Raw genomic sequence first — 26,053 nt, 5'->3', positions numbered from 1 at the left:
CAGAAGCCCGTGAAAATTAAATTCTCCACAATAAGAAAGCAGAAATACCCAGAGAAGATGTTATCTGACAGAATCTTTAGAACAATATACATCTCTGACATGTGCCATAGACCCCTGTGGTCTGTCAAAGTCTGAGTGCAGATTTGTCCAGAATCCCCTAAACACTGCCCATCAAAACAATCACATGGGGACATAAGCAGCTCAACATCTGCGTCCTGCTCAAAAAATACAGCAAACGTACTCAGTCTGACTTGCCTTAACTACAGAATAACTCCAGGCATGCAATGATATTGGCTTATAAGCATCTTCAGACTGTGACAGCGCTGAGGACAGCTGCCTGTCTGCACACATCACTGATCCACTGTTCATCCATCAGCTAAAATCCGGTGATTTTTTTTTTGTTATTATTTAACTACAGCATTACTGTCTGCCTATAAAACCAAGTGTCTGTTGAGAAGACGTTCTTCTCTGAAGGATACATGTCATGATGGAGGTGATCTTAGTTTTCATAGCTACTAAGGGGGAAATACAAATGGCCTGCTCCTGGCAAATTTGTCAGTGCATCAGAGTTGCGGAGTGTCAAAGAACCTTACCCTGTAGGAGGGGGATGAGAACAAATGCTGGAGTGAGAATGTGACTGTCTGATGTCAGCTTTAATGCTCTGCTAGGATGGATGCAGTGCTTGAAAGGACCAAAAATAATGGTAAAATGTCTTCCTGCTGCCTAAAGGTATTTAATGCAATGGAGTAAAGGCAATATAATCAGCATTAAAGTGCTCTTCATAAATAATGGACAGTCTAGCAGCTTTTATCTACTCTGCACTTCAAGGAAGTTTTTACTGTTGAATATTTCATGAGTAAAAGGTAATTTATTGTAGCTTTTAAATTATAGACTTCAGAAACTATTAGAAACAAGTTCTATATCCCTGTACAATAATGACCAGTTATGAATTTCTAAAGACACACTGGCAGCTTTAAATGCATATTCTGAAACATAACACTTATGAACTAGCAGAGACACCTCAGCCCAAGACTGTAGCTGATGATTTTTGAGATGTCCAATCCTATTCATCAATACAGTATTTATTTGCAAACACCTGAATGTATATTTTCCTAACAGGTCAGTTCTAGTTTGCACTTCTCAACAAAATATACTGCTGATCACTGGTCACTTAGGATGCACATCTGTGATAGTAATTTTCAAAAAATCTGTTTCCTGTATATCATGGTAAAAGTGTACTTTATCACAGCCTTTGTAAGTTACAGGTAGAATTCCACATAAACAAAACCATTGAGGAAGTGTACTGGTGAACAGGCGAATCATCAAGATGAATTAGAAGTAACCTCAGCTCCCTGCCCTGTGAATATAAAGCTATGATGCAACCTTACTGCCACATACAGAAACAGACGATCTGGAGATAAGTGAAACTTCACAGAAACCACTGGTGCTACAGCTGGTTCCCATCAACAGCAGCATCAGTGCATTTCTCAACATCAAACCTGCCTGTACTACTTCACAGAGCTACAAAAAGGCACCACCACAGGAACTTGCTGCAAACAAACACACTGTCATCATCCACTGACTTGCAGCTTAGACAACACCAAAGGAAATGGCACTAAGGCATTTAAAAGCAAACTCCCTCAGCCAGAGCCCGAGCTATTCCTGGGAAAACTTTTAGTTTTTCTTCTACCCTCACGTTTTCAAACTGTACAGTTACTATAAAAAAAGACATAATTTTCTTTCTAAAATTAAGGTAGCAAGAATGACTTCCATATTTTCTTTATACAATAACTGAACCCCCAACTCAAAAGTCTGAGAACAAAGAGGTTAGAACACGAATACTTGTATCTCCAGAAGTTAGAAGCTCGTTCCTTCTGTATTAAAATACAGTATTTCATTTCACAGTGTTAGAATAAATGATACAGAGTAGATAAGCAATCAAAATGAACGATTGTTCTATTCATAAACCAACCCAAAGATAAACCCATGGAATGGTAAGAGAAAGAAGTCTCCTCCACTGAGGGTTAACCAAGTCACTGGGTGGGACATGAACTGATCACTCTGAAAATTATGCCACTGCCCTGTTTCGTTCAGAGTAGATTCAAAGATAGGATGCCCCTTTCCCCTACTCCACTCCCATTCCTGGAATGTCTGCAGATTAGTATGATACATGGAAAAACAGGTGCGGTCATTTTGAACGTTAGTGTTCAATGTATAAGCATACTGAGAAGAATATTACTGTTTCATGTACCACTGAACTCACTCTGAGATTCTTAGAGGTCAAACAAACGGGCCAACTTACGTAGCTCTCCTACTTTCAGTATTTCACACAGCATCTTTGTGAGCTCAATGCTACTTCGGCCAAACGGGCACTCATGCTTGTCTTCTCGACTACTGTTCTCCAGGACAATCTGAAGTAGGAATCAAAATGGAAAATGATCAGTATGAAGAATCCATCCGCTGAAGCACTGTCCTCCACATCCGACATTCACAAAACATTTACCAGGATGTATTTAGTAAATTTTTCATACGCTTCCATCTTTTCCCCAGCTAACTGGCAGAACTGAGTTAAAGCAAAAAAAAAAAGTCTTAAAGGAGAAATGTTGCCTCCCTGTGCCCAAAGCTACAACACAGAAGCAGTGCCATTCCAGGGCTGATTCAGATGCTTTGCCATTCCTATGCAACACTGTTGTTCTACTGTAGCAGAATGAATTGCAGCAGAAACCAAAGAGAAGGAAAAAAAGAGAGAAATAACGTCATATCAAATGTGCAGGTTAAAGGAAATGAGATAAAATGATTTAGAGTCATGAATACACCTAGAAGGACTATAAATAATAGAAGATGCATAGCTAGACCCAGACTCACAAAAGATCCAAGTGACAAAAATCATGCTCAAGCCATCGTGCTCAGTTTCTCCGTTACAGAAGAAACTTGCACTTGTGTGCAAATCGTTTCAGCAAACTATTATACTTGCATCAAGCAATGAATGCAGCAAAAACAATTCAAGGAAAGTATTCGTATTCCCAGTTGAATGATAGTGCAAAGGAAATGGGAAAAAAATAACTACTTGGGCATTAAGTTCTGCTCTATCAGTTCTCATTCAGAATAAATCCTTCCTCGGCACTACAACTAAAAAAGAGGTTACATGGTGGGTGAAAGATGAGTTATGAAAATAATACAGATTTCATGAAGGTGTGAACCTGAAAAGAAAGTAGAATAGGGGCTGGAGAAAAAAAATCAAAACAGATTTGCAATAAGAATTGTCATTGCAATAACAAACTTTGCTACTGGCTTCAAAAGAGGAAAAAAATACAACTTAAACAGCTGCTGCACAGCTTGGGAGTGAGGGAGAGAGAAAAAAAAAGAATTTCAGAGGTAAGATATATTGCCAAGCACCAAAGAACCTCAGAAGCTCTCTAAATTTTATTTCCAACCAAGTGTTTAGACATTGTTCTCTGATTTGCATTCCTCCTGTCTCCTTAGCTCCTATTTTCATGTAATTATTTTTTATTTTTTAATCTTTCAGGTCTGTCAGCAAGGAAGGCTTCCCAAAAAAAGGTAAAACAACTCTGCTTCCCAGCGTGACGGCTGTGCTCCTCTCTAGGAATCCTGGAGCCCCTACTAAATCCTGATTTGTAAAAGGCTCCAAGGCTGGAACTTTGCCCAAAACAACCTGGTGGTGGAAAGCAGGTGTGATGCATCACTGGATGCCAGCAAAACCTTTCCCACTCCCCCAGGTCTCAGTAGTGACTTCACATATCCATGCCCTCTCATGAGCATAAGCCTTTGCCATCAGGAAATTAGTAGAAGTATGGAAAAGAAAGAAAGCCAAATCCAGGTAGGAAAGTTATTTGCTTCACATGGCATGCCCAAATCTCTGCACGCGAAAGTATCTATTTTAGTCTTTCTGTACAAAGGGCAACTTCTCGCTGTTACTCTGCTTCTAAAACACCCTCAGGGATGTAAAAAGAATGTTGTTCTTTGTGTTGTGAGAGTAATTGCTTTGCTTTGTTTTTCAGTGTTCTTTGTCTACTTATCACCTAGACTTCCCACCAGAAGCTGAGAAAGTTACTTGGGATTTTGCAAACATTTGACCCTGCCAATTTTTGCTAGACTTTTCCAGCAGGGTGGCGTCACACTCAGATTCACCACTCTGCCAAGAAGGCCTACTTTTCCTTGTCAAATTTTTGGCTCAAATGAAATCTGATTGTTCCACGTCACATCTGGGCAACAGCGGCACCAAATCAAAGAAACACCCCCGCAATTTTCATTTCACATTGCAGCAGCCACTGTTGAAGGAACGTGCGAATATGACTTTTCATTCGGGATGAGTCACCCTGCTTCAGTCTCTTTCATGGAGGTCAGAGCTACATTGCCAAACCTAAACACAGGAGCAGTGACAGACTGGCACACGCGCAGTGCAACACCTCCCTGGGATCACGTCTCCTCTTTTATTATGATGCATTTTATCTCTCACATAATAAAACATAAAATCTGCATGCTGGAGCAGGGGGCTGCTTTGACATAGATTTAGATACAACAGAGAAACACTGGTAATAAAATCAGTGAAGAGGCAAAATGAAAGGGGAAGGAGGAGGGGAAGGGAAGCACTCAGATCAGCAAGCCTGCTGGCTTCTGGCAAATGCATTTTGTTGAGTTTCACATTAACTCGACACATTAACATTTCATGAGCACATAAATATTTAATGGTGACACCATATATGCATATAATGTAAAGCAGAATTACAGCAATCAATAAGAATGCCAGAGAAATAGTTAAGGAACTGCATATTGCAATACAGCAAATTAAATGGCAATTTGAGTATGTAAAGCAGCTTTGAAATGATCCTCACTCACAGACTCTGCAAGTATCATCTTTTAGAATTTGTTTCTGCAAAACAAAGCAGAGCTGACATATTACATTTCTGCAGGAAAGGAAGATGGAATGCCCTTTACTACATCTAAATATCTGTAGGTAAATTTGACAGATATGGATCTTCCGTTAAGCAAGAGCAATGGTAAAAGGGGGGCTGGGAAGGGAGAGCTTCTTCATACACATACCTAAGAAAAAAGCATTTCTAATCTTGGCAACAGATTTACAACACTCATTAGGATATTTGTAATACTCTTTTCACGACTTTCACGACTCATATCCTGTTCCAAAGTAAAATGCTATAAATATAGCCAGTAATTGCGTGATTTTATTCTTACTTCCTTTATCAATCTGGAGGAGAAACAAGCAGGGGATAGACATGTTTTCTCCATATACTGGGGGAAATTTGTAGTAGGGAAAAACATAACAGAGCTCTAGACTGAAAATACGTGTGAATCAAGTCATCAGTACACATTTGTATCACAGAAAAGTAGTGTGGAATTCACCAAACCCAAATAGCCTTCATTCAAACGGAGGCCTATCATTTATACTCACAAAGTGCCCATACCCTATTATCTTTGTCCCTTTTCCCACCTCACAAATCCAGCACAGGGAGCTGTAGATCTACCAGAGACTTCACAGTGGGCAGGTACAATTGTTAGATTTTGCTTTGGGGGAAACAAATCGTTAAAGGCAGAAACCATGGACATTGCAGAAGAACTCCTGGCACCCTGACCATCTTCCCTCAGTGCTCCCTTGACTCTGGTCTGTTTGGCAGCATTTACTTTGTTATTAGGCATCTACTTCTGCCAGCTTCCTTGCCTCCTTCCTTGAGAAGAAGCAACATGGAAATATGACTTTTAATATACTAGATGTTACACAGACAAAATCCCAAACCCTCTTACAATTCATGAGTACTAAATCCTGAGGGCCATCTTCACTTTCTCCATTCCTTTAAGCTATACTGCCTTTTACAATAAGGCAAAGCAGAAAATAAATATGTGTAACAGGCAAAAAAAAAAAGAAAAAATATTATTAGGGAACAATAACAACAATAAAAATCCAGTCAAGAAACTCAAGTAAAGGAAAAGGGAGAAATATTACCCAAAGAGAGCAGCCAAGGAAAGTCTGAGTGAGGAAATGATATGAAGGTAGGATGTGAGAAAGACTTGGAGGAACAAAGTGAATGAAATAATTTACAAACAAACAAAAAAACAAACAGAAATATGCAAGTCAAGAATGACGTGTGATATACAGAATGAGAACAGAGAATAAAATTACACAGCAAGAAGAATGAGATGTGTTGAATAGCAGAAAGGGAAAAAAGATGATAATAATTATTTTTTTTTTAATGTAAGGAGCTGAAATTTTGAAGGAAAGCCAGTGTTACCCACATACTTGGTATTTCTACAAATGAAACTCTGTATGCAGTTAAGGCATGGGAATTTGAAAAGAGTTGTAGTAGAACACGAGTCTGTACAGTTCTTAGCATTTTTAGATTACTACCTTTGCACTTCTCTCATTTACAACATCCTGTTTTAAGTGCAAGGGAATCATTTCCCAAGGAGAAGAAATTATTAACAACTAAACAAAAAACATAACAGACACAAAAATAACAACAAAGTGATCAGAAAGAGAAATGAAGGCTTAGCATTGTCTCCAAGGTAGACATTTCAGGCAGTGCTGGTTAGCAGCTGCTGACAGCTGAGTTTCTTCTGGGATTTCGCCGTCTGAATTACCTGAAGTACCTCGTTTCCTCTGAAGCCGAAAGTGGAAGGCAGTCTTTCAGCATCCAATAGTCAAACAAAAAACATTTAGGAAGATGAGGAGTATTCCTCCTTACGGAATATGTTTGACTCATTTTTAAAATGCAGGTTTTTTGTGCTAGCCCTTGTATTACAATTACTGGTGCTCAGCATCACTGAGGGAAAGCTTATCAGTCTATACAAGGTACACGCTAGTGACGTGTCAACAGTAAAAAATAAATTCAAGTGCCATGCCAACATCACAGAAGAATAATGCAAAATCTGCAGTAACAGAAAGAAACACAATCAGAAGTTTTTCTCACTTTACAGCAGAAAGCTTCACATTGTTTCTTTATGATCTTCCACTGAATTATCCATCGAGTCGATCACTTCCTTGGGAGCACAAAACAGATTCCTCAAGGAGGCAATGGACTAAATGAAGAATTTTCCATATTTGACTGTCATGAACTTAAAAATCTGCATCACCTTCAATAATGAAGTTTATGCTTGCAACTAAGAGTTAATGCCTGATGAAAAAGTTTTAAAGAAAGGTACAACAGTCAAAAGCTTCCTTATCAGAATTCAGGAAAATGAAACCACCAAGCATAAATATGGCTCCTTTACAGGGAATATCAGCTTAGCCAACCCCTTAATCTCTCACATTACAGATGAAAATGACTCAGAATACACTGCCCACAGCAACTGCAGAAGAAATACTGAGATTCCTGAATCAACCTCAGCCTGGCAATAGAATAGCGATTCATTATGACTGGGAAGTAAATGCAGAGAGCAAAAGACAACATGCAGCAATTCTTATAATAAATCCCACAGCAGGCAGTTCGACAAGCACTGCTGAACTATTAGAAAGGAGTGTTTCCCCAAGTCCATTCCATTGTGCTGTTTCTACATTAATTCTGTGTTAACACAGACCAAGTTTCCTAGCAGCCTGTAGGTTAGTATCAAGAGGTTTGGAGACCTACATACTAAGTACACTAAAATTCTACCTAGGCTCAAAATGAATTATCTGATTTATTTAATATAGGAAAAATAAATTGCACGGATGCTCTTTCTTACTTTCAACACTGCTTTTCCTTCTCCTAAGCCTTCTTATCACACATGGCAGGCTTTACCATTCCTATTTCATTCAGAAATAGAAACTAAGAAACTCTAGGAAGCAAATCCTAAGGATATGCTTCCTGAGGAGGATAAGGTTCTCTGCTGCAGGCAGATTTGCTTTGAATTTATCCTCTTCTCCATTTTGCTTTCCTCCTGGGGCAGCAATTCATCTTTCTCAACTCCATCATCAGCATTCTTTTGAGATCCTTCGCTCAGCACTGTCGCCTCTAGCCTCCTTCTGTTATCTTCATTATTTTATTTTCAATTTTCCATGTCTCCTCTCCCCTTTATCTCAGCCTTCTTTCAGATTCTGAGGGAGATCAGAAATTCCTCAGAACTAAACTAAAACAAAGCAACAATTCTGCCTGCTCTCCTCAGGTAGGAACAAGATCTGCCATTTGTTAAGCCAGGATTTAAGAGATGAGCTGAGACATACTGGGAGCGGGAAAAAAAAGGAAGAGGATCAAATTATGTTATTGTATAGCAATATATAGGTACCAGGGTAGCTGCTCTGGTAACATTAGAGCCAATGTTTGATTCTGCAGCCATAAAGTACTTCTAACACAGATAGTTACTTCCAACAACTAGTTTTCTTCTATATCTTGGAGTTTTCCCCTCTTCTTATAAAGCAACCCAAAAGTTAGTGCCAAACTATTAGAAGTGAAATGTGGTTCTGCTCCATGTGAGCAGCTCCACCTAGGAATCAACTCTGCTTCTCATGTAAACGCCTTAACATAGAGCACAATTGTATTTCCACATCTTCTATAAAAAGCTAAACATACAGCGACAAGCCTTCAAGTGTTGTATAGCCTCTTTCTTCCTCTGCCACTCCCTGCAAGAACAACCAGAGCACACTATTGCTTGGTGGCAAGAGTCAAGAAAGATGGGAAGGCTCATTTGCTGTACTGTCTTCAGATGCTGCATCAGAGTATGATCTTCACATACCACCGGCCCAGGCTTGACATCTTGACATTAAACACTAAGTATTCCTCCTCCCTCCATGCCCCATGCAAATGGGAAACCACAGCATGTTCCCCAGCCTTCTCCTCTTTCAAGAGCCTACAGTATCTGCCTAATGTAGCAATTTCTTAAAATTTTCTGTTTCTTTTCCCCACAATGCCAGAAAAGCCCTCCTACTGCTTTGTTACTGTGGCATGGATACATGTGAGAAGCTTCAACCTTCTTCTCACATCCATGAGGTCGGCAGCATCTCAAGAGCTTCAAACAGAGTAAATGAGAAAAAAATGTGCAATAATAGCTATTCTTCTGTCCCCAGGTATAGCAGAGAAAAGAGAAGCACACATTATCAAGTTGGGAATCACCAGGCACAGACAATTAGGCCTTCGGTGGAAAATTATATTGTCTCATGAGGCACACCAGGAAGACACACAGAACAAAGCTCGCCTTTCTCACTATCGTTAGAGGAACAGAAATAAATTACATTCCCTTCCAGTCATTTCTGGCAAAAAAGATAAAATAAAATCAAAAAATAGCATGGCAGAAATCAGGCTCAGTTTTATTTCAGAAAATGCTGAAATTATATGTTAGACTACTCATATCTGATCAGGATAGAATGAGTAGGCACGAAGAGACTTTGTGAATTGGCGGAAGGATGTGTAGGCAGCCTCCTATACAACTGCATGGGTTAGAAAGTATCCGGCACGCAGCCTGCCTCTGACTCAACCCATTAGAGTTTCAAAAGGTCTCTGCAGCACGCGGGCAATCTTCCTGCCTGCATCACAGGGGCTCACAAATAGCACCTGCTCCTCCAATGTGACTTCTGAAAGCTGCAGGGGAAGAGAACTTCAACCACCTCAAAAGCAGCAGCTCAAATAGCTGCTGGGGTAGCATCTCTGCATCACAGCTGTGTGAATAACCAATTTTCCAGCTCAGCAGGTACAGAGGGATTTTCTATTTCTGACCCTAAACAGGCTCAATTTCTAATTTTCAATTCATCAAAATAACTATCAGCTCAAAGTCCAATGCTGCTCTACATACAAGAAGAGAAAATTTAGTAACATACCACTCAGTATCTTGCACATTATTCACAAAAACATGATGGCAATGAATTCACTACAAAACTTCCCATGGGATCAATGAGCTCAACACGGCAGAACGGATTTCAGTATTGTTTTCCCACCCTGTTGACATTATTTTATACTGCCAATTTTACATGTAGTATCTAACAAATATCTGCATGAAATAGATACAATTGTTAGGAGAAAGGAATTCCAAGCTGCAGTAAGATGATGTCTTTTGATGGAACACTTATTTTTTTGTATCATGAAGAACCTGCTCATCTAATAAATGGCCAATAATGGAGTGCAAACTTAGAAAGCCAACTAAGCAGAATCCAAGCAGGTGGAGAGCCAGTGCTCAGACCTGGAGCTGCTACATCTATTTGTGGTTTCTAGTGGAAACACCAATCTTCTGTGCTTGCACAGAAACAGGAGAGACAATACAACTGTTCTCAAGGCAGAATCTCACCCCAGGAAGGAGAGAGATCTGTTAGAATATGTCTCATCATAAGCACTGGAGGAAAAATGTAGACAAGTCACCAACTTGTAAGTTGTCTAAAGTAAATTCTTTAGAATGAGATTTGTGGAGCACACCAGGGGCAAAGCTGTACATGACTTCTCTGAGACTCACTTTCTGTGGAACACAATAACCTCTGGCAGAATTCTAAATCCCCTCCAAGATACAGATTATCGTGATATTTAGATGCCCATGAGGAAAATACAAACTAAAAGAACATTCCAATGGTTGTACCTTAAAAGCAAGGTGGAGTTTCTCTGAATTGAGTTACCCTATGGCATCTTCTCTTTCTGCCTGAGAACACTTGAATTAGCTGAGATCCAAGATAAATAGCACCCCATTCACAACAGGAGAAGTAGTGTTTTTGCTACCTGCTATCAAGAACACCTAAACAAAGACTGACCACACTTGTAGGAATCAGCTTATTAAAACTGCAAACTTACTGTATCTATGGAAACCTCCTAGGCATAAATATGGCAGACTTAAACACAGGACAACAAACAACTATCAAATTTGTCTTGGTTATAAATACAAGGTTTTTTTCATTTTGGTTCCTTCAGCTTGCTCTCCACAACAAACTACGAGATCTCATTATTTTTACAACAGTACAACTTGAAGAAGACTCTGGGGAGACCTCATTGTGGCCTTCCAGTACTTGCAGGAGGCTTATAAGCAGGAGGGAGACTGACTTTTTACATGGTTTAATAGAGATAGTACAAAGGAAAATGGCTTAAAAAAGGGGAAATTTAGGCTTGACGTTAGTTGCAAATTCTTTACTCAGAGGGTGGTGAGGTGCTGGCACAGGCTGCCCCAAAAAACTGTGGATGCTCCATGCCTGGAGGTGCTCACAGCTAGGTTGGTTGGGGCCCTGGGCAGCCTGATCTGATGGTGGCAACTGTGACCATGGCAGGGGGTTGGAACTAGAACACTTTTAAGGTCCCTTCAAACACAAGCCATTCTATGATTCTGTTAGAAGAAAAAAGTAGTATCAGACAAATCATACTTACAAACAGCTGCACAGAAAATATTTCTGTTTCAGATATTTATACCTCTCATTGTATCTTAAAACGAAAATGAATCTGAACACTTTTGCATCATGAGTTCCCAAACAAATGAACAACAGAATATCAATATGTTGAGATACTCATAGCAACGATGGCGTAACAGGATTTCCATGCAAAGATTTTTCAGACTCATTTTACAACTCAGAAAAGTTCCAGAGGCACACTGCTACAAGTTGCCAGCAAGAAAAATCTCAAGGTGTCTACACTGAATACAGTCTGTTTTAAATGGTAACTTATAATTTTATTTTTAAAATTAGTAGAACTTGAAACTGAAGTAGTTTTGGAAAAGAACAAATTAGAACCAGGCAGGGAGGGGGGGAAGAAGATGTGTCTGATCCAAAAGAACAAAAAAAGATGATCTGTCACAAAGCTTTATTCCTATCATTTTCTTCACTGTTAACTTTAATTATACACTCTGACTGTCCTATAATTATATAGCTTGGGAAGCTGCCAGTTTTTTCCCATGGAAACTTTTGTAGTTTCTTGCAGAGGTTCAACATTACTTCCATCAATGCGTTCCATATAGCATATGTCACCATGTTCTAAAAGCAAAGCCCCTTGATGATAGCAATTGATTATTTAAATGGAACATGAAGAAAATGAAATGCACTTTACTGAAGTCACTGATAGCACCAAACATAGAAAGAAAAAAAAAAGAATGAAAAGCGAATTCAATAAGAGATGAATTCAAGGAATTTAAAAAGGAAAAGTCCATACGACAGCTAAAGACATCACATAATCAAAGAAAACATGCTGGTCTTTTTTTTCTTTTTTCCAGTATAAAAACCTTTCTTCTGAAAGCATCAGTCATATTATATAGCAGACAAAGTCAAATTAAAAAACAGTTAACTCAAAATCGAAATAAAAACAACCTGGTTTATCTGAAAAGCGACATTAAGTAAAACAATAAACCCAAAGCAATGTATGAGTGCAATGTCAAGAATAACCACATAGGAAAGGAAAAAGAAATAAGATAAATGAATTGTCAGGAGGCAAGAATGAATTTTTTTTTTAATTGCTTATTTTTGTTTTGCTTTTCAGTGTGTGACATCCATGTTTTCACCCTGAAATGCTTTCTGCTTTTAGATGCAGTTCCCCATCTGCTCCACTGCCTTCGTTCCCTTGCTCTTCAACGCATTGCAAAGATTTACTGATGCTATGAGTACTTCTGTTTGGTATTGGTCTTGGAAGCCCCACTGCCTCTTCATGTTGAAGGAAACTCCAGCTTTAATCACTCTTCTCACCTAACCCATTTATTATGCAAATTATTTATAAGCAAAATCAGTTACAACAGGGAAGAGATTACTTTCTGCCTGCCTTCTCATTTTTCCTTATCCACTTTTTTCAGTAATACAAGGTACTTTACCAAGGGCCTTGCAGCTTGGGGCATCCTAAGAAACTAGGAGGTCAGACTACAGAGATTTGTGCTGCCCATTAAATGCAGCAGCAGTGATGGACTCAGTGAAGTCATCACAGTTTTCTGATACTGTCTTCATTTAATAGACTGTATTAGGTCAGGAGAAACTTAGTATTTCCCATTTTAAACCAATGCTGGTTTAAAACCAATCTCAATTTTAATTATCCCACAGCACAGATATTTTCTCATTTTGGGGCTTAGGAATTGACCCATGGTACAGCAATTAATGGCATTGCAAAAGACCATGTTGGAAATAATCTCTCTTCCTGGGAAACAAATCGTTTCCTACTATCAGTAATGAAAAAAAGCAAAAGAGATTTTGTCAAAGAAGTTGTTCAGTATGCAAGTATTATTTGTCTGTATGACTAACAATTTTTTGTGGAAATTTCACCTTGAGTGCAGAGAATATTTCTGTTGAGACACAAGAATATAAATGCATCTCAAAAACATTAAGTGAGATTAGCAGCCTGTACGAGTAGAGAAAACTGGCGCTACGAGAGCTTTGGAAGGCAAAGGACATGAAGAAAAATTAAATAATGTTAGGTGTGAAAAGGAATTCAAAACAAGGAAACAGGTAGATTTGAGCTCACAGAGAATCAGCATTCATCAGGGAGGAAGTCAAGCAGATCAGAAGACGTTTTTAGCAATCAAAGCCTCACAGCACCTCAGGAGCTGTGCATCGCCCTGCACCTCAGATGTATTGTTCTGCATGCTCTTAGCATGCTACCATGGCCGTCATAGTGAGGGAACTATCATGCCAGAAATGCTGGTGTGAGCATGAAGTGGGACTCTGGAATGATGGGTAGGCTAACATACTCCCAGGGTGTGCCAGCAGTTTCCAGCACAACTTTGGGCAAGCAATTTTATCTGAGTGTGCGTTGGTATGGCATTTCTAGTGTATAATTCCTCTGTCATGAGTGGAGAAAACATGAGGCACACTCAGACAGTCTTGTAAGAGAAATCATACAAGAATAAAGACAAAATAACCTCACAAATTATCAGTAATGCAAGAGCAAAAATACTGCATTAGATCAACAAAGGTGAGCCAGCACTAAAGTCCTTTCTAAAAAATGGCTGATTACATGCTACACTGAATCGACCTTTCAAAACAACATCTGCAATATGAAAATGCAAACTAAGCAAAAAATTGAAAAGACAATGAAAGCTCCTTTTCAAGAAGGTCTCTGTCCTCTTTAGATTCTTTCAGATTTATTCAAAATACACGTGTCACTTGTTTAGGACACTGGCTTCTACTAGGCACGTTCTTTGTGTTTATAATTTTCAAAAGAAGTCTATGAAATAACACCATACAGATCTTAACCAAATTTAAAAAGAGAAACCCAAGTCTTAATGAGAAAATGTATCCAAATATATTTTATTTGGAGAACTCAGAGAAAAACTCAATTCAGTATAGTTTATCCTGAAAAAATACTATTGCTTGGTACAGGAAATAACCTTAATTTCAAGGGTTGATGGAGTTTAATAGCTACTGTTGTACTGTGTGCTTCTACAGTGTCTTCTAACAGTTACTGTTATGTTGAGATTGAAGCAGAAATATTTACAGACCAAAACAATCTTCTGGTCTTCCATTACTTCCAAGGATCAATCTGCCTGGATATTAGTACTCCCTTTGCAAACCTATTACAGCCTTGACATCTAATTTGAGTAGAAACTACAGAGTAGAGCATATTACAGAATTAAAAGCTCATATTAAAAGCTCACTTGCTGTTCAAAAGAAACAATTGATGTATCTGTCTAATGTCTCCATAATCAACCTTCCTTATGCAGCTCTGTGTGCACACCTTCTTGAGGGAGGTTAAATTATCTTCTACTCCCATAGGAGCTAACTTGGTTCGTTCATGGCAGTTATTCATTGCTCTATTTTGCCAGTGGTACTCTGCTGTATCCTCTTCACATAAGGATGCAACTTACAGCTTGTTTTAACTACTCCTGAAGTAGAGTGGGCAGAGGGCAAGAACAGGTCGTGCAAATGAATCATGGTTTTAACCTATTTTTCTACAAACACTACCTCACCTACAGCAGCAGTTTTAGTAGGAGCATCTTAACTCTCAGAATACTGCCATGTCAGCCAGTTATTAAGGTATTTGCTAGTCAAGTCCTCCCTTCTACAGAAAAACTTGACAGTTTTGGTAGACACAGGAGGGAATTCTGCACAAATACTCACTTCTGGTCTTATGGACATCCACCATGCATTCATAAAATGCACGTCTCCCTTCTCTTCGCAGGCTTAAGCAAAAAGTGTATTTGCTATCTATAATATTTGGCTCAGCTTTTACAGACTTGATACATGTCTTAGCATAACGTGGTTTGCCTTCCTAGAGCTAGTTCTTGTTAATGGTATTGGCATTCTGAACCTCCTCTTCAAAGTGAGCCATAAACAGGACATAATCAGCATGAACAGGGACTGGCACAGACCTTAAGGAGAAGTCTTACCCGTATATAAGCATCCTGGTGATGTTTAGCGAAGTACAGCATATTGTCAAGGGCTAGCATTCCTGGAGGAGTCTGTGTAAAATCCATGGCTGGGTTTACATGATTCTGCAAAAAAAGATAACAAGATCACTCTATAAATATTTTTCCACAAATAATCCATATCCCTGTGATTTACGATGTGCAGAAAGTTAGCATGCTGTGCCAGAGTCCAGCAACACAGACTTTTTGCTGAGCAGAAAAACTGTAACAGGGAAACAGGCCCTGCTTCAAAGAACTTCAAATCCAAATGTAAACACTACGAGACTGGCTTATCAGCCATTCACTTCTGTAACTATGCAATGGAGTTCCCAAAAGGAGATTTATGCTTCTAAGGCACTCAACCGAGTCTTTTTCTCTCGTGTAACTGGTGATAGGACTAGTGGGAATGGCTTCAAGCTGCGCCAGGGGAGATCCAGGCTGGATGTTAGGAAATAGTACTCCTCTGAAAGAGTGGTCAGGCACTGGAATGGGCTGCACAGGGAGGTGGTGGAGTCACCGACCCTGGAGGTGTTCAAGGAACAGTTGGATTTTGTGTTGAGAAATGGTTTAGTGAGAACTATTGCTGATGGCTGGATGGTTGGACCAAATGATCTTGTAGGTATTTTCCAACCATGGTGTTTCTTTGATTCTGTGATTCCATAGCTGGTAGACTCCTCAGTAATACTGGAGTACCACTGTACACCAGGAAGTACTAATTACATAAAAATGCAGTGATACATGTGAACAGCCACCACAACACCTATTTATGCAAACACTATGGAACTATTTAAATTAAATCATGAAAAGCAGGAAAAGTTACTAAATTCAAAAGCTATGTTAAGTCTATCGGATCTTGTGGAGTCCTGAACACAAAGGGTATCAGACAAAAGTATAAGAAATGAAATAGGTTCAACATGCTGAATTCAGGTGAATTTTTGTTACATTCTGAATCTATGAAAAGAAAGTATGGAATGATTGAATGAACACACCAAACATAACTAAGACTTGGCAGATTCCACACACACATGCATACAAGTTTCAAGTGTACACTTTCACACATTTCATACAAAAACACATATCCTCAAAATACTAACATCACCAATCTTTTGAAGGGATGAATTAAAAATACATGAGTATGTTCCATGTAGTTCATCGTTCAGATCCAAACATTTCCCTGGCTATGGACAGGCTCTTAAACAACACAGAACTGTTAAAAAAAAAAAAGAAAAAAAAAGACCCACAGGTATGTCTCCATCAAAAATGTTTATCTTCTGCTAGTTTTCTTTTTTTATCACTACCACCTTTTCAACATCTTCAGCTCCACTCATTCTCACACAGGAAGATCTCCCTAGTTGCTCTACAATGATATTTCTATTCTGCAAGACTCAGCTGTAAGAGACTTTAAAAGTGAATTTGCTCTCAGAGAACTGACTACGTAACAATGCTAAAGATCAGCACAGATTTCTTCTTCTGTCCATCTGCTCCTGCAGTGTACTCAGGGTCAGATCCACCTTCCTCACTGACAAAAGCACAGGTCGGCTACTTTTCCTCCCATTGATTCTGCAGGCCATAAAGTTGTCGAAATGTGGGATTCTACTACCTCATCTGTTTTATCTTTAGATGTATGGGTTGGCTTTTGCCAGTCAGTAATTCATAGTCACATAAAAGATTAGAAATATTAGAAAGCAAAAATGGTTCATTAAGATGTCTGCTGTCACTTTAAAAGGAGACAAAGATTTGGGGATCAGGATAGCGTGCACGGTCTATTCATTTTACATGTACATTAGTTCCCTGCAGCAGGACAAGCAATACAATGCAAAGCTCACTACTTCATAATGGAGAATCAAGAATATCCCCCAATCCTAGATTTTTATGGGGGAAATGCAGCAGAAAAGTAGAAGTCAAATCTGGAAAATAAATGCTTACTGAGTTGATTGTGTTTTCGGAAATACTCACTTGCTTTTCTTTCTTTTCACTTGTATCAGTTCATCATTCAGATGAAGAGGGTAGAAGTACTTCAGGGCTATTTCCCTAGTTCAACCTTCCATTTTTCACAAGTTACATTTATGTGCCAGGACACTTTTATGATCAGTACAAGACCATTTCTCATACAAGACAAGCACAATAGACTTCAGCTTGTGGGAGAAAATTTCCCTTTCTGGCGTTCTCAAGCATTCCAGAAAGTGCTTCTTTTGAGAGGCTGGGTCTGGCAGGCACACAAATGCTATCCCAACTCCTGTCAATCCCAGCACAAACAACTTGGTAGGACCTCCTACACATTTGAAGTCTTCCACATTTCGGGCATGAAGTCCTGGGGAACGCCACTACAGCCTAACCATGAGCACATTCCTGTGGGAAAGCTGTTGAGAAGCTGTCAACACAGAACCTCACAGGCACCATTTCTATAATACCTTCTCCAAGTAGAACTTCAGGTTTGTGCTGCACATATTCTCTTCATTGCCATGCTACAGCACAGATATATATTTGGACAAATACTGGCAAGCAGAGAATGTAAAGACTCAGCTACCTCTCTGCAGCTATTGGAACATTAGCACTCATTTTACAACTGTATTCTCAAATAATGTTGAAATAAAAGCAGTATAGTGGAAAACAAAGAAACAAACAAAAAAATCTAACCCAGTGTTGACTGAACAACTCTTTCCTTCATTCCATTCCAGCATCTCAAATTATGCAGAAACACTGGCAAAAACAAATGGGGGCAAGAGAAATCTCATTCCATTTAGTAGCAAGGGCTCATTTGGTCTCTTACCATCATCATTATTTTTATCTGTTCAATTGGAAAAGCCATCATCAACGCATTACATTTTCCTAAGTCTATATATCCAGTTATTTTCAGTTCTTTCCAAAGTTTCTGTCACTTTGGATCCCAGGATAACTAGGGCTTGATATTCAAAACTCTATTAAGTCAGATAGCTGGAGATACGCCTGCTGAAACAACACATCATCTTCCATTGCTCTTCAAAAACAAAAGGAATGCAAGCTGTTCTGTTTCCTTCCTTCTCCCTCCCTCCTAAAATCACCTCTTTCTTAACACATCGAATGCTTGTGGTTGAAATGTTAACCGATTGAGAGTGGGTTTAGAAATGTAATGTAAAGCTAAATTATCCAAAATGCTATAGTGAATAATTGAGAAGTATGCAAACATCCCCACCTACAACATAATTTATTACATATATGGAAAACAACCAGGCAAATTAGTTACATCTGTTTAGTATAAAGTCTATTGCATTTGTCTCATAATAAAAAGCCAAGAAATACAAAGGAGATAGGTTTGCCACCTACAATTTTTCAGGTCATTTTTATTTTTCTCCACTAGATTGAGTAAAAATCTATCTTTCAGCCTCAGGGTCTGAGCAGTATTTAACAGCTTACTCTCTTACACTGTGCATGTTAGCATACCAAAACCACCAAGAATTTATTAGCCAGCTTAGGATGCTATGAAAATTCAGCCTTCTGGAAAAGATGCAAATCTAAAATCGCGTCTGTTTATGCCATTAATAAATAAATAATAATAATAAAGCAGCACATTTCACAAGATTAGCATTATTGTGGATAAATTCCAGCCTAGGAATTATAATGAGACAACTTAGCATTGTCACACAGTCCTAGCTGCATAAAGCTCTCCTCTCTATCTGTCTTGAATGGCTCCACTGTCTTACTCTTGGCTTCCAAGGCAATCTCTGAGGGATGTATAGATTTCAGTGGTAGAATGTGTGCTCACACTGAGATGCTTAATCACAGTAATGGTGTTCTGTCTGTAGATAACAGCTAATGGAATAAGCTCCCCTAGTTCCTTGTATTAATCCTAACAGTGCTGAAGCACAGAAACCATTTCTTTACCTGTATCCACAGCCTATTAAAGGTACAAACCTTTTATTTTTGTCTTGACAGATATTGACAGCCTATCAGAAATTACTAATCAGTGCTATGTTCAGCTATGTAAATCAGTTGCCAGGTTATGCTAATTAGTCCTGGATGCTGCTTGTAGCCACTGCTAGACACAGTAATCTCCGTTCAGTGCAAGTGCAAACTTCTGTGTTCCCAATCCTAAAGTAGCTCAGGTTAAACACTACTCTGTGCATCTTCCTTCTGCAAGAACACTACAGAATTTCCCAGGAAGGAATGTGGATTGTAGAAGAACCAGTGATAAAAGAACTGAAGAAAAAAACCCAAAATCTTTCTATGAAGACAGTGCAAAGGACAGTGATTGCCTTCTCCCATCTTCAATTACTTGCACTTTCTTATTTTCCTCTTCTCTTTCAAATCTAAAACACTGTTTTGTGGGCTAGGAAGGAAAGCAATCACCTCTTCGGTTCTAAACCACTGGAGTGCACACACTTAAATCTCCCTTAGGTCATAGGAATAAATTACAACAATACAGACATGGATGTCTGCTCAATCTGAATTCAGAATTAGGAAGGAAGAAACATTTTACATTATATTTTCACTGAAAAATGAATTGAAAACCTTATGTTAGAGCCAGTGAGCACACAACCTCAAAATTTACTCCTTACCTAAATGCTCCTGAAGTTTTCCACACAAAATATTCCCATCTGCTCATTTATACAAGAATTACAAATATGGAAAAATACCACATGAACAATGCTTAGAGTTACATTCTTAATGAGGAAGTCATCTTCTCATTTAATTAACAGCACTGTATTCAAAGAGATGATGCACACAACATCCATCACTTAATTTAACGAGATCTAACAGTGACTTGGGAATTTCCAACCCCTACCCATTCAGAGAAAGCAAGAATTAACAAAGAGCTGTTTTCCCCTTGATAGTTATTTAATCATGCATATATTCTTCTTCTTCTTCCTATATATATATATATATATATATATATATATATATATATATATATATTTTTTTTTTTTTTGGTCAGCTTTTTGAATTTTCCAACACAAAATTATGTCTGGATGATCTCTGAATTTAAAATTTATATATATATATATTGACATATACATGTACACGCTAAAACAAGTATAATCTTCAAGTTATAACAGCTGCTGAGCTTGCAGGCATCTATCTTTTAAAGTATATGCAGAAACCCTTTTAAGATAATTTCCACGTGAGTCACTTAAGTCACATACCAAACACATCCCTCTTCACATTTAAGGAACTCCAGCATATTTCTACTGGATATAATTCTCACAAAACTTACAAATCAAGTTTGAAGTCACCAATACAAAGCTGACCCACTGACTGAACAGCAGAGAAATAATAAGTGCAACTGGCCCATCATTTATCCCCTAAACAAAAAAAAAAATATATCAGAATTTGATACTGTATTCCCTTGATTCACTAAGCTACTCGGTAATTTAACATAAAGCACCACTGCTCCACATGTTACTGCTAGAAGCCTGCCCCAGTCATGAACTGAATCTAGCGTGGTCAGAGCTAACAAAATCTGAATGTTATGGTGGCATAAAAAAGTCAGCTAATATCATCTGATAATGCCTAACAGAGCATAGGAAAAGACGTGCACTCACATTTGCAGGCACCAATAAATTACATGTTGTGAGCAAGACAAAGTTTTTGCATTATCCTTGGTATTTTATAAGCACAGCAGCCTTACAATTATATGGGGCTAATGCTTTGGATTCCAAGATCTTAAGCCCTGTGGAGAATGGAAATAGTTTGACAGCCTCAAAGAACCTGAAATTAATGCTATGACACTGAGTAATCACATCTCATCCAATGCAGGGCAATCTCCTTTTAAGTTTCATCTTAATTAACAATGACACACTTAATATTGGATAGATGTTTTGCACTGCAAAGGTTGACTCCTTTATGTTTTCTGGGCAAACGAAGTTATCGAGTGATAACATGCTATGCACTTTAGACATCTGGGATGGGATGTTAATGGGACTTTGTCATTTCAATAGGATTTTTTTCAGTATGGGAAATTATCATTACCAATAAAATTACCAATCATCTCCCAGCATCCATTAAGTTTTCAGTAAAACTGAAAACTGAGTCAAACATGCACTTGCTAGATAGAGTCGAGAAGTTAAAAGCCATAGTAGTTTACTGCTACTCCAAACCTGGGATTGCCAGTGCATTTAGCAGACGCTTGTGTGGACACTGCATGATTTCTTGTCTTATTTGGGCAAAGTCAGTCTGCTTCACATGGAACTTCTGTTGGACACTGCATGACCTAGTGCAGTTAGAATCAGAGAATGGCCTGGGTTGAAAAGGGCCACCATGATCATCTAGTCCACCATGACGCAAGTATACTACCTACGTCCAGGCCAACAATTCTTGTGTTAATCAAACCACAGCAGTCAAGAAGTACACTGGGATAAATGGGTATGGAATATACCCATTTTAGACAGAAATGCTATCATTAATACAGGCCTTTTCGTGACCTCGGAACTTTTTTTTTATGGGGACTGACTGTTTTAATCTTACCATAATCATCCTAACCAACAGAACAACTATCAAACTAGTAAGAGGACAGTCACATAGGAAAATACTGTGAATAGTGCTAGTGGTAAAGCAAAACAATGATAAAGCATCTGAAGTTGACAATTAAAAATAACCACAGGTTAAATGTCTTCAGCTAATTGGGAGCCAGATGCAGCACAAACAAAATCTACCTGAGTAATTCTATCTGTTTGCAAACACTATGAGAGGTGTAGATTAGATATACCTCATGCTGGCAAGTCTAATTTAGGCATGAAAAGCCTTTTTTCAGCTCAGGAATCTTCATGCCTAGTAAGTATGGTACATCGTGACTTATGTTCATATGCTGATGTACAAGCATGAATGGTGCTGACTGATGCTTCAAAGTCTACTTAGTAAGGAACATTTCAGAGCTTTTTAACAGGCATTTTGTCTAGAAGCTAATGAAATGATACAAAGCATTTAACAAGTGTACATAAATATTTATTTTAGCTTATGGCCAAAACATGCAAGTTGCATAGCCTAGCAAGAAGAAAAAGAATCTCCAGACCTTTTTGTTAAATCAAATGGAAGGTTCAAAGCCATGTTCTGCCAAATCTTGGGCCTCCTGAGTCAGAGCCTTTTAAGAATAAGACTATGATAAGAGCATCTTTTTGATTTATTTACACTTCTGGTAAATTTATCTAAGCCTGACCTCTCTGATGTAGCATTTGCCTCTGAGATTAAGGCAGACTGATTGAAACACCTTTCAGTATTGGTTCCCTTAAAAAAGAAAGAAAACCTACTTAAATTGTAACAACTGATAAACCAAAAACTACCCTATGTAAAATAAACTGTCAGCATCTATAATATTTTAGTTGCTTTTGAACCTAAGCCCCATTAGCAAACTCATTTTCTACTGCCAAATTTTCCTCCTGCACAAGTGAAAAACAAAAAACAAAAAACCAGGCTTTGTAGATACCAAAGAGAAGGATCTGGAAAATAAGACCAATACTTTCTAAAACCTTTGAGTCTATGTTTCTGTCTTAAAACAAGTCAATGTATGCTCTTACTGAAGCATACTGCCCTCAGTAGTAAGGCAGCTGAAAAAAAAAACAAGACTAGATATTTATGGTGTGGAATTTCAGTTCACCTGACTTCCATTTTCCTTTGTATCTCTCAACAGGAATGGGAAATGTGAAGAGCTGGAGCTGTGCTCTGCAAAATTGTATGTAAGTTCTGCCTGGCCTAAGCATTTTTCTACTATACTTCTGCTTCCAGATCAACACCAAAAAGAGAACGGAGTTGCACCAAAATGGAGGAAGATTAAAATAATTATGGGGCTTTTAAAAGACTACATAGCAATACCTTTTGTGTAGGGGATAAGTAAGCAGCAAAGTACACCGAACAATCAGAAGGCTCATAATTCACATATGGAGATGGCTTTAACTCACAGAGGGAAAAAAAAAAGTCAATTATTCCCAAATGAGTTGTTCTTTCTCCTCATCATCTCTTAATTTAGTACAGGCCTGAATTAATGAAACTGCACAAATTATCTCTTACCCAGGCTGTAATTCTACATAAGCAAACAAAGTTGAAATACTTTGTGTGCTTTACTGTTTAGTGTCTCTTAAATCTTGCATCAAGCAAAATGCACAAGGAATGGGATAAGGGAAGAGCAAAGCAGTTATGTACATATAAGTAATATATACGTTTACATGCTTGCATGCACACAGTGGAAAACTGCATAATCTTAAAGAAAAATGAGCATTTGTAGCAGCAATCATTAAATATTAATGACTGTGATGATTAATATTAATTAAAACTCACAATGTTTCACAAAGCATTATTACTGTGCTAGCATTTGGTGTGCAATCAGCCACCTTGGTGAACCAGACAATGTCCATAATATCAAAGCAAAACAACCTCATTGTATCTGATTCGTTTTTGAGGGTTTGCTTCTTAAACTTATTTCTTTTGCTTGCAAATTCTGAGGGCCGTGCAGTGCAAAGCAGCAGGAAACAGAAGTACAAGATCCACCTCTAAGAGAAGGGGGTTGGAAACAGTAGATGTAAGATAAGCCTTCTGTAGCCATACACATACATGACACTCTTAACTCCTCACGGCCAGCACATCCAAATGAATGGAGCTTGCCTGCCCCCAGGAGTTGATAACTGCACAGGAAGTGAGTGACAAGATTTCCTGACGGTGTAATCACAAGTAATACATTAAAAGCACATGCAAGAAATGCAACGTTCTGTTGACTCTAATTTTACATTAGGACATGTATACTTTTTTTAAACAGATTTGCTTCAGCACAGGCACATTCTTTTAATCAGAAGCATTTTAAGACCTTTATTTTACAACTTCATAACTAAAAATATTGAAAATAAAAAAAAAACAACCTAAAAAAAACCCCTCTTTTGCCCTCTATCAGTCATTAAGAAATGGATTAAAGGACATTTCCTCCAACTAAAATTTATGTTAAGTACGAAATGATCCAAAAAGAAGTAAAAAAAAAATAATAATAGCAGACTGATTATACAGACTCAGTTCATTCACACAGATTAAAACTACAGATACTTCATTCCGATTAGCTTTAACTTCATTCTTACAGTGATAATAAGAAAGGTCAAAGCAGCCTAGCAACCCACCAAAATTACATTTAATTTTTTAATCTGTTCTCTTCTAGAAGAACTAAAGCTATGGAGAATTCAGCAGTGTGGTAGAAAGGTTATTCACGTTAACAGTGTGCAAACTGTTAGATGTCCATAGCCTCTGACTAACAATTCTGCTAAACTGCATTCAGCTGCATGGAAAACAAGAACAGTGCTTTAAACGTATGGATTTGCTGGTCCCAGTTCTTGGTCAGCATGACTGACCCATGCACCCCTTCCTGTAAAAGTACTGCCTCAGACCATCTACTGCATTTATATAATCTTAATAGCCCCTCTAACAGAGATATCAAGCATCGGGTACATCATAAGGTCAGACTTTCCTGGTTACAAAATTGAATAATTTTTATTTAAAAAAAATTCATCAGGATTCCTCTTACTAAGTCTCACGCCTCCACTTTGCAGAAATTCTCTTGTATACCTTTGTTAACACACACGGCAAACTGTTTGATCGGATTTGCTGATCAACTCATGGCTTTCATCAGCCACCTCACATTCTGATCATTTTCCATTATAAGCACAACACTGCAGGCACATGGGCTAAGAACAGTATATGCCCCTGTTACATACAGCAAGCAGTAAACTTAAAACTGTCAAAGACTCACAGATTTCACTATTTATGCTTTCAGGTGCTACGACAGTGATATTTCATTGTTTTGAACTCAAAGTCAGCTCAGGCCATGCTCTGCAAATCAGACCTAGCTTTTGTGATTAGCTCTTCAGCCATGTTCAAAATCTCATGAGCTACAGATCTGCAGAGATTGCTGGAAACAAAGAAATCCAGATTGCATGAAAGCATCCCTATCTTTGTGCTTATTAGTCTTGCACAGACACTAGGGCACAGGAACAAACCAGTACTTCAAAGGGAAACAATACCGAAATGTGGTAGACCAAAAAGAAACCATGCTTATAGTTTTACAAGAACCTGTAACATGCAAGCCAAAAAAAAAAGGAACTTCATTCTCCCCAAGGTATCATCTAGGCTAAACAGCATCCAGCTGCTGGCGTTCACCTCAGAAACAGGAACTTAAAGCACAAAACAGTGGTTTCTAGTATTTCTAAGGCTGAAATGATTCTCTAAGTGATGCTATGAAAGCGAGCTGTTCAGCAGCTTTTGTGATCAACCTGCATTTGGTGGGATGCTACTGCCCTCTGCTGTGTGATGCTATAAATTCGGTAGCAGCTTTCTTTGGAATACACGAGGTTCAGCATATTCCAAATAATGTCACTCCATATAAACACAGCAAATGAAAGGATTTACAACCTCAGCTGATGATTTAATATCAAAGTACTAAAGAACACAGTCCTGACAGACAGTCAGTATTGCTGTTAAAAGATCTAAGTCTTCACTTAGAAAATGTTCTGTGAGATTACAATGCAGAGATACATGCTGCATTAAGTTAATTAAGAATATGAAGTTAACAAAATTAAAGTATTCCTTTGTTTTTCTACAACTGTAATGGGGATTTGTTTGGGTTTGTTTGCTTGTTTGTAAGTAGAAATTTAAAAAAAAAGGACTAAATAATCTCTATAATGATTCAGGAATTCTAACTATAACTGGGCTTATCAATTGCAGCTCTTCCCAGGGTTAGTATAGAGTAGTAACACCCTTAGTTGTATGCTTGGTATCATCAATCACTCACTTATATTTCCTTCCTCCATGCCATTTTCTTGTAATTTAAAGTTTGTTTTTGTGTGTTTTACTTTCCTAGTGCAGGTTTCAGTACCTCTACTAGTGGTTG

At 38.3% G+C, this 26,053-nt stretch overlaps 1 protein-coding gene across 6 annotated transcripts in view; it reads right to left on the bottom strand.

Annotated features, from left to right (window-relative positions):
- The window catches only part of ELMO1 (engulfment and cell motility 1), a 290,099-nt gene that overhangs the window by 144,428 nt on the left and 119,618 nt on the right, over positions 1–26,053 (bottom strand). For all 6 annotated transcript variants that reach the window (XM_048950301.1, XM_048950300.1, XM_048950299.1 and 3 more), the window contains 2 exons: positions 15,205–15,309; positions 2,303–2,411 (listed from right to left, as the gene is read on the bottom strand). In XM_048950301.1, coding sequence (XP_048806258.1) covers positions 2,303–2,411; positions 15,205–15,309 — 214 coding nt within the window. The remainder of the gene's footprint in view (positions 1–2,302; positions 2,412–15,204; positions 15,310–26,053) is intronic.

The sequence above is a fragment of the Lagopus muta genome, chromosome 7, assembly GCF_023343835.1.
Source record: "Lagopus muta isolate bLagMut1 chromosome 7, bLagMut1 primary, whole genome shotgun sequence".
NCBI classification, from domain to species: domain Eukaryota; kingdom Metazoa; phylum Chordata; class Aves; order Galliformes; family Phasianidae; genus Lagopus; species Lagopus muta.
This window is presented reverse-complemented; position numbering and strand designations above follow the sequence as displayed.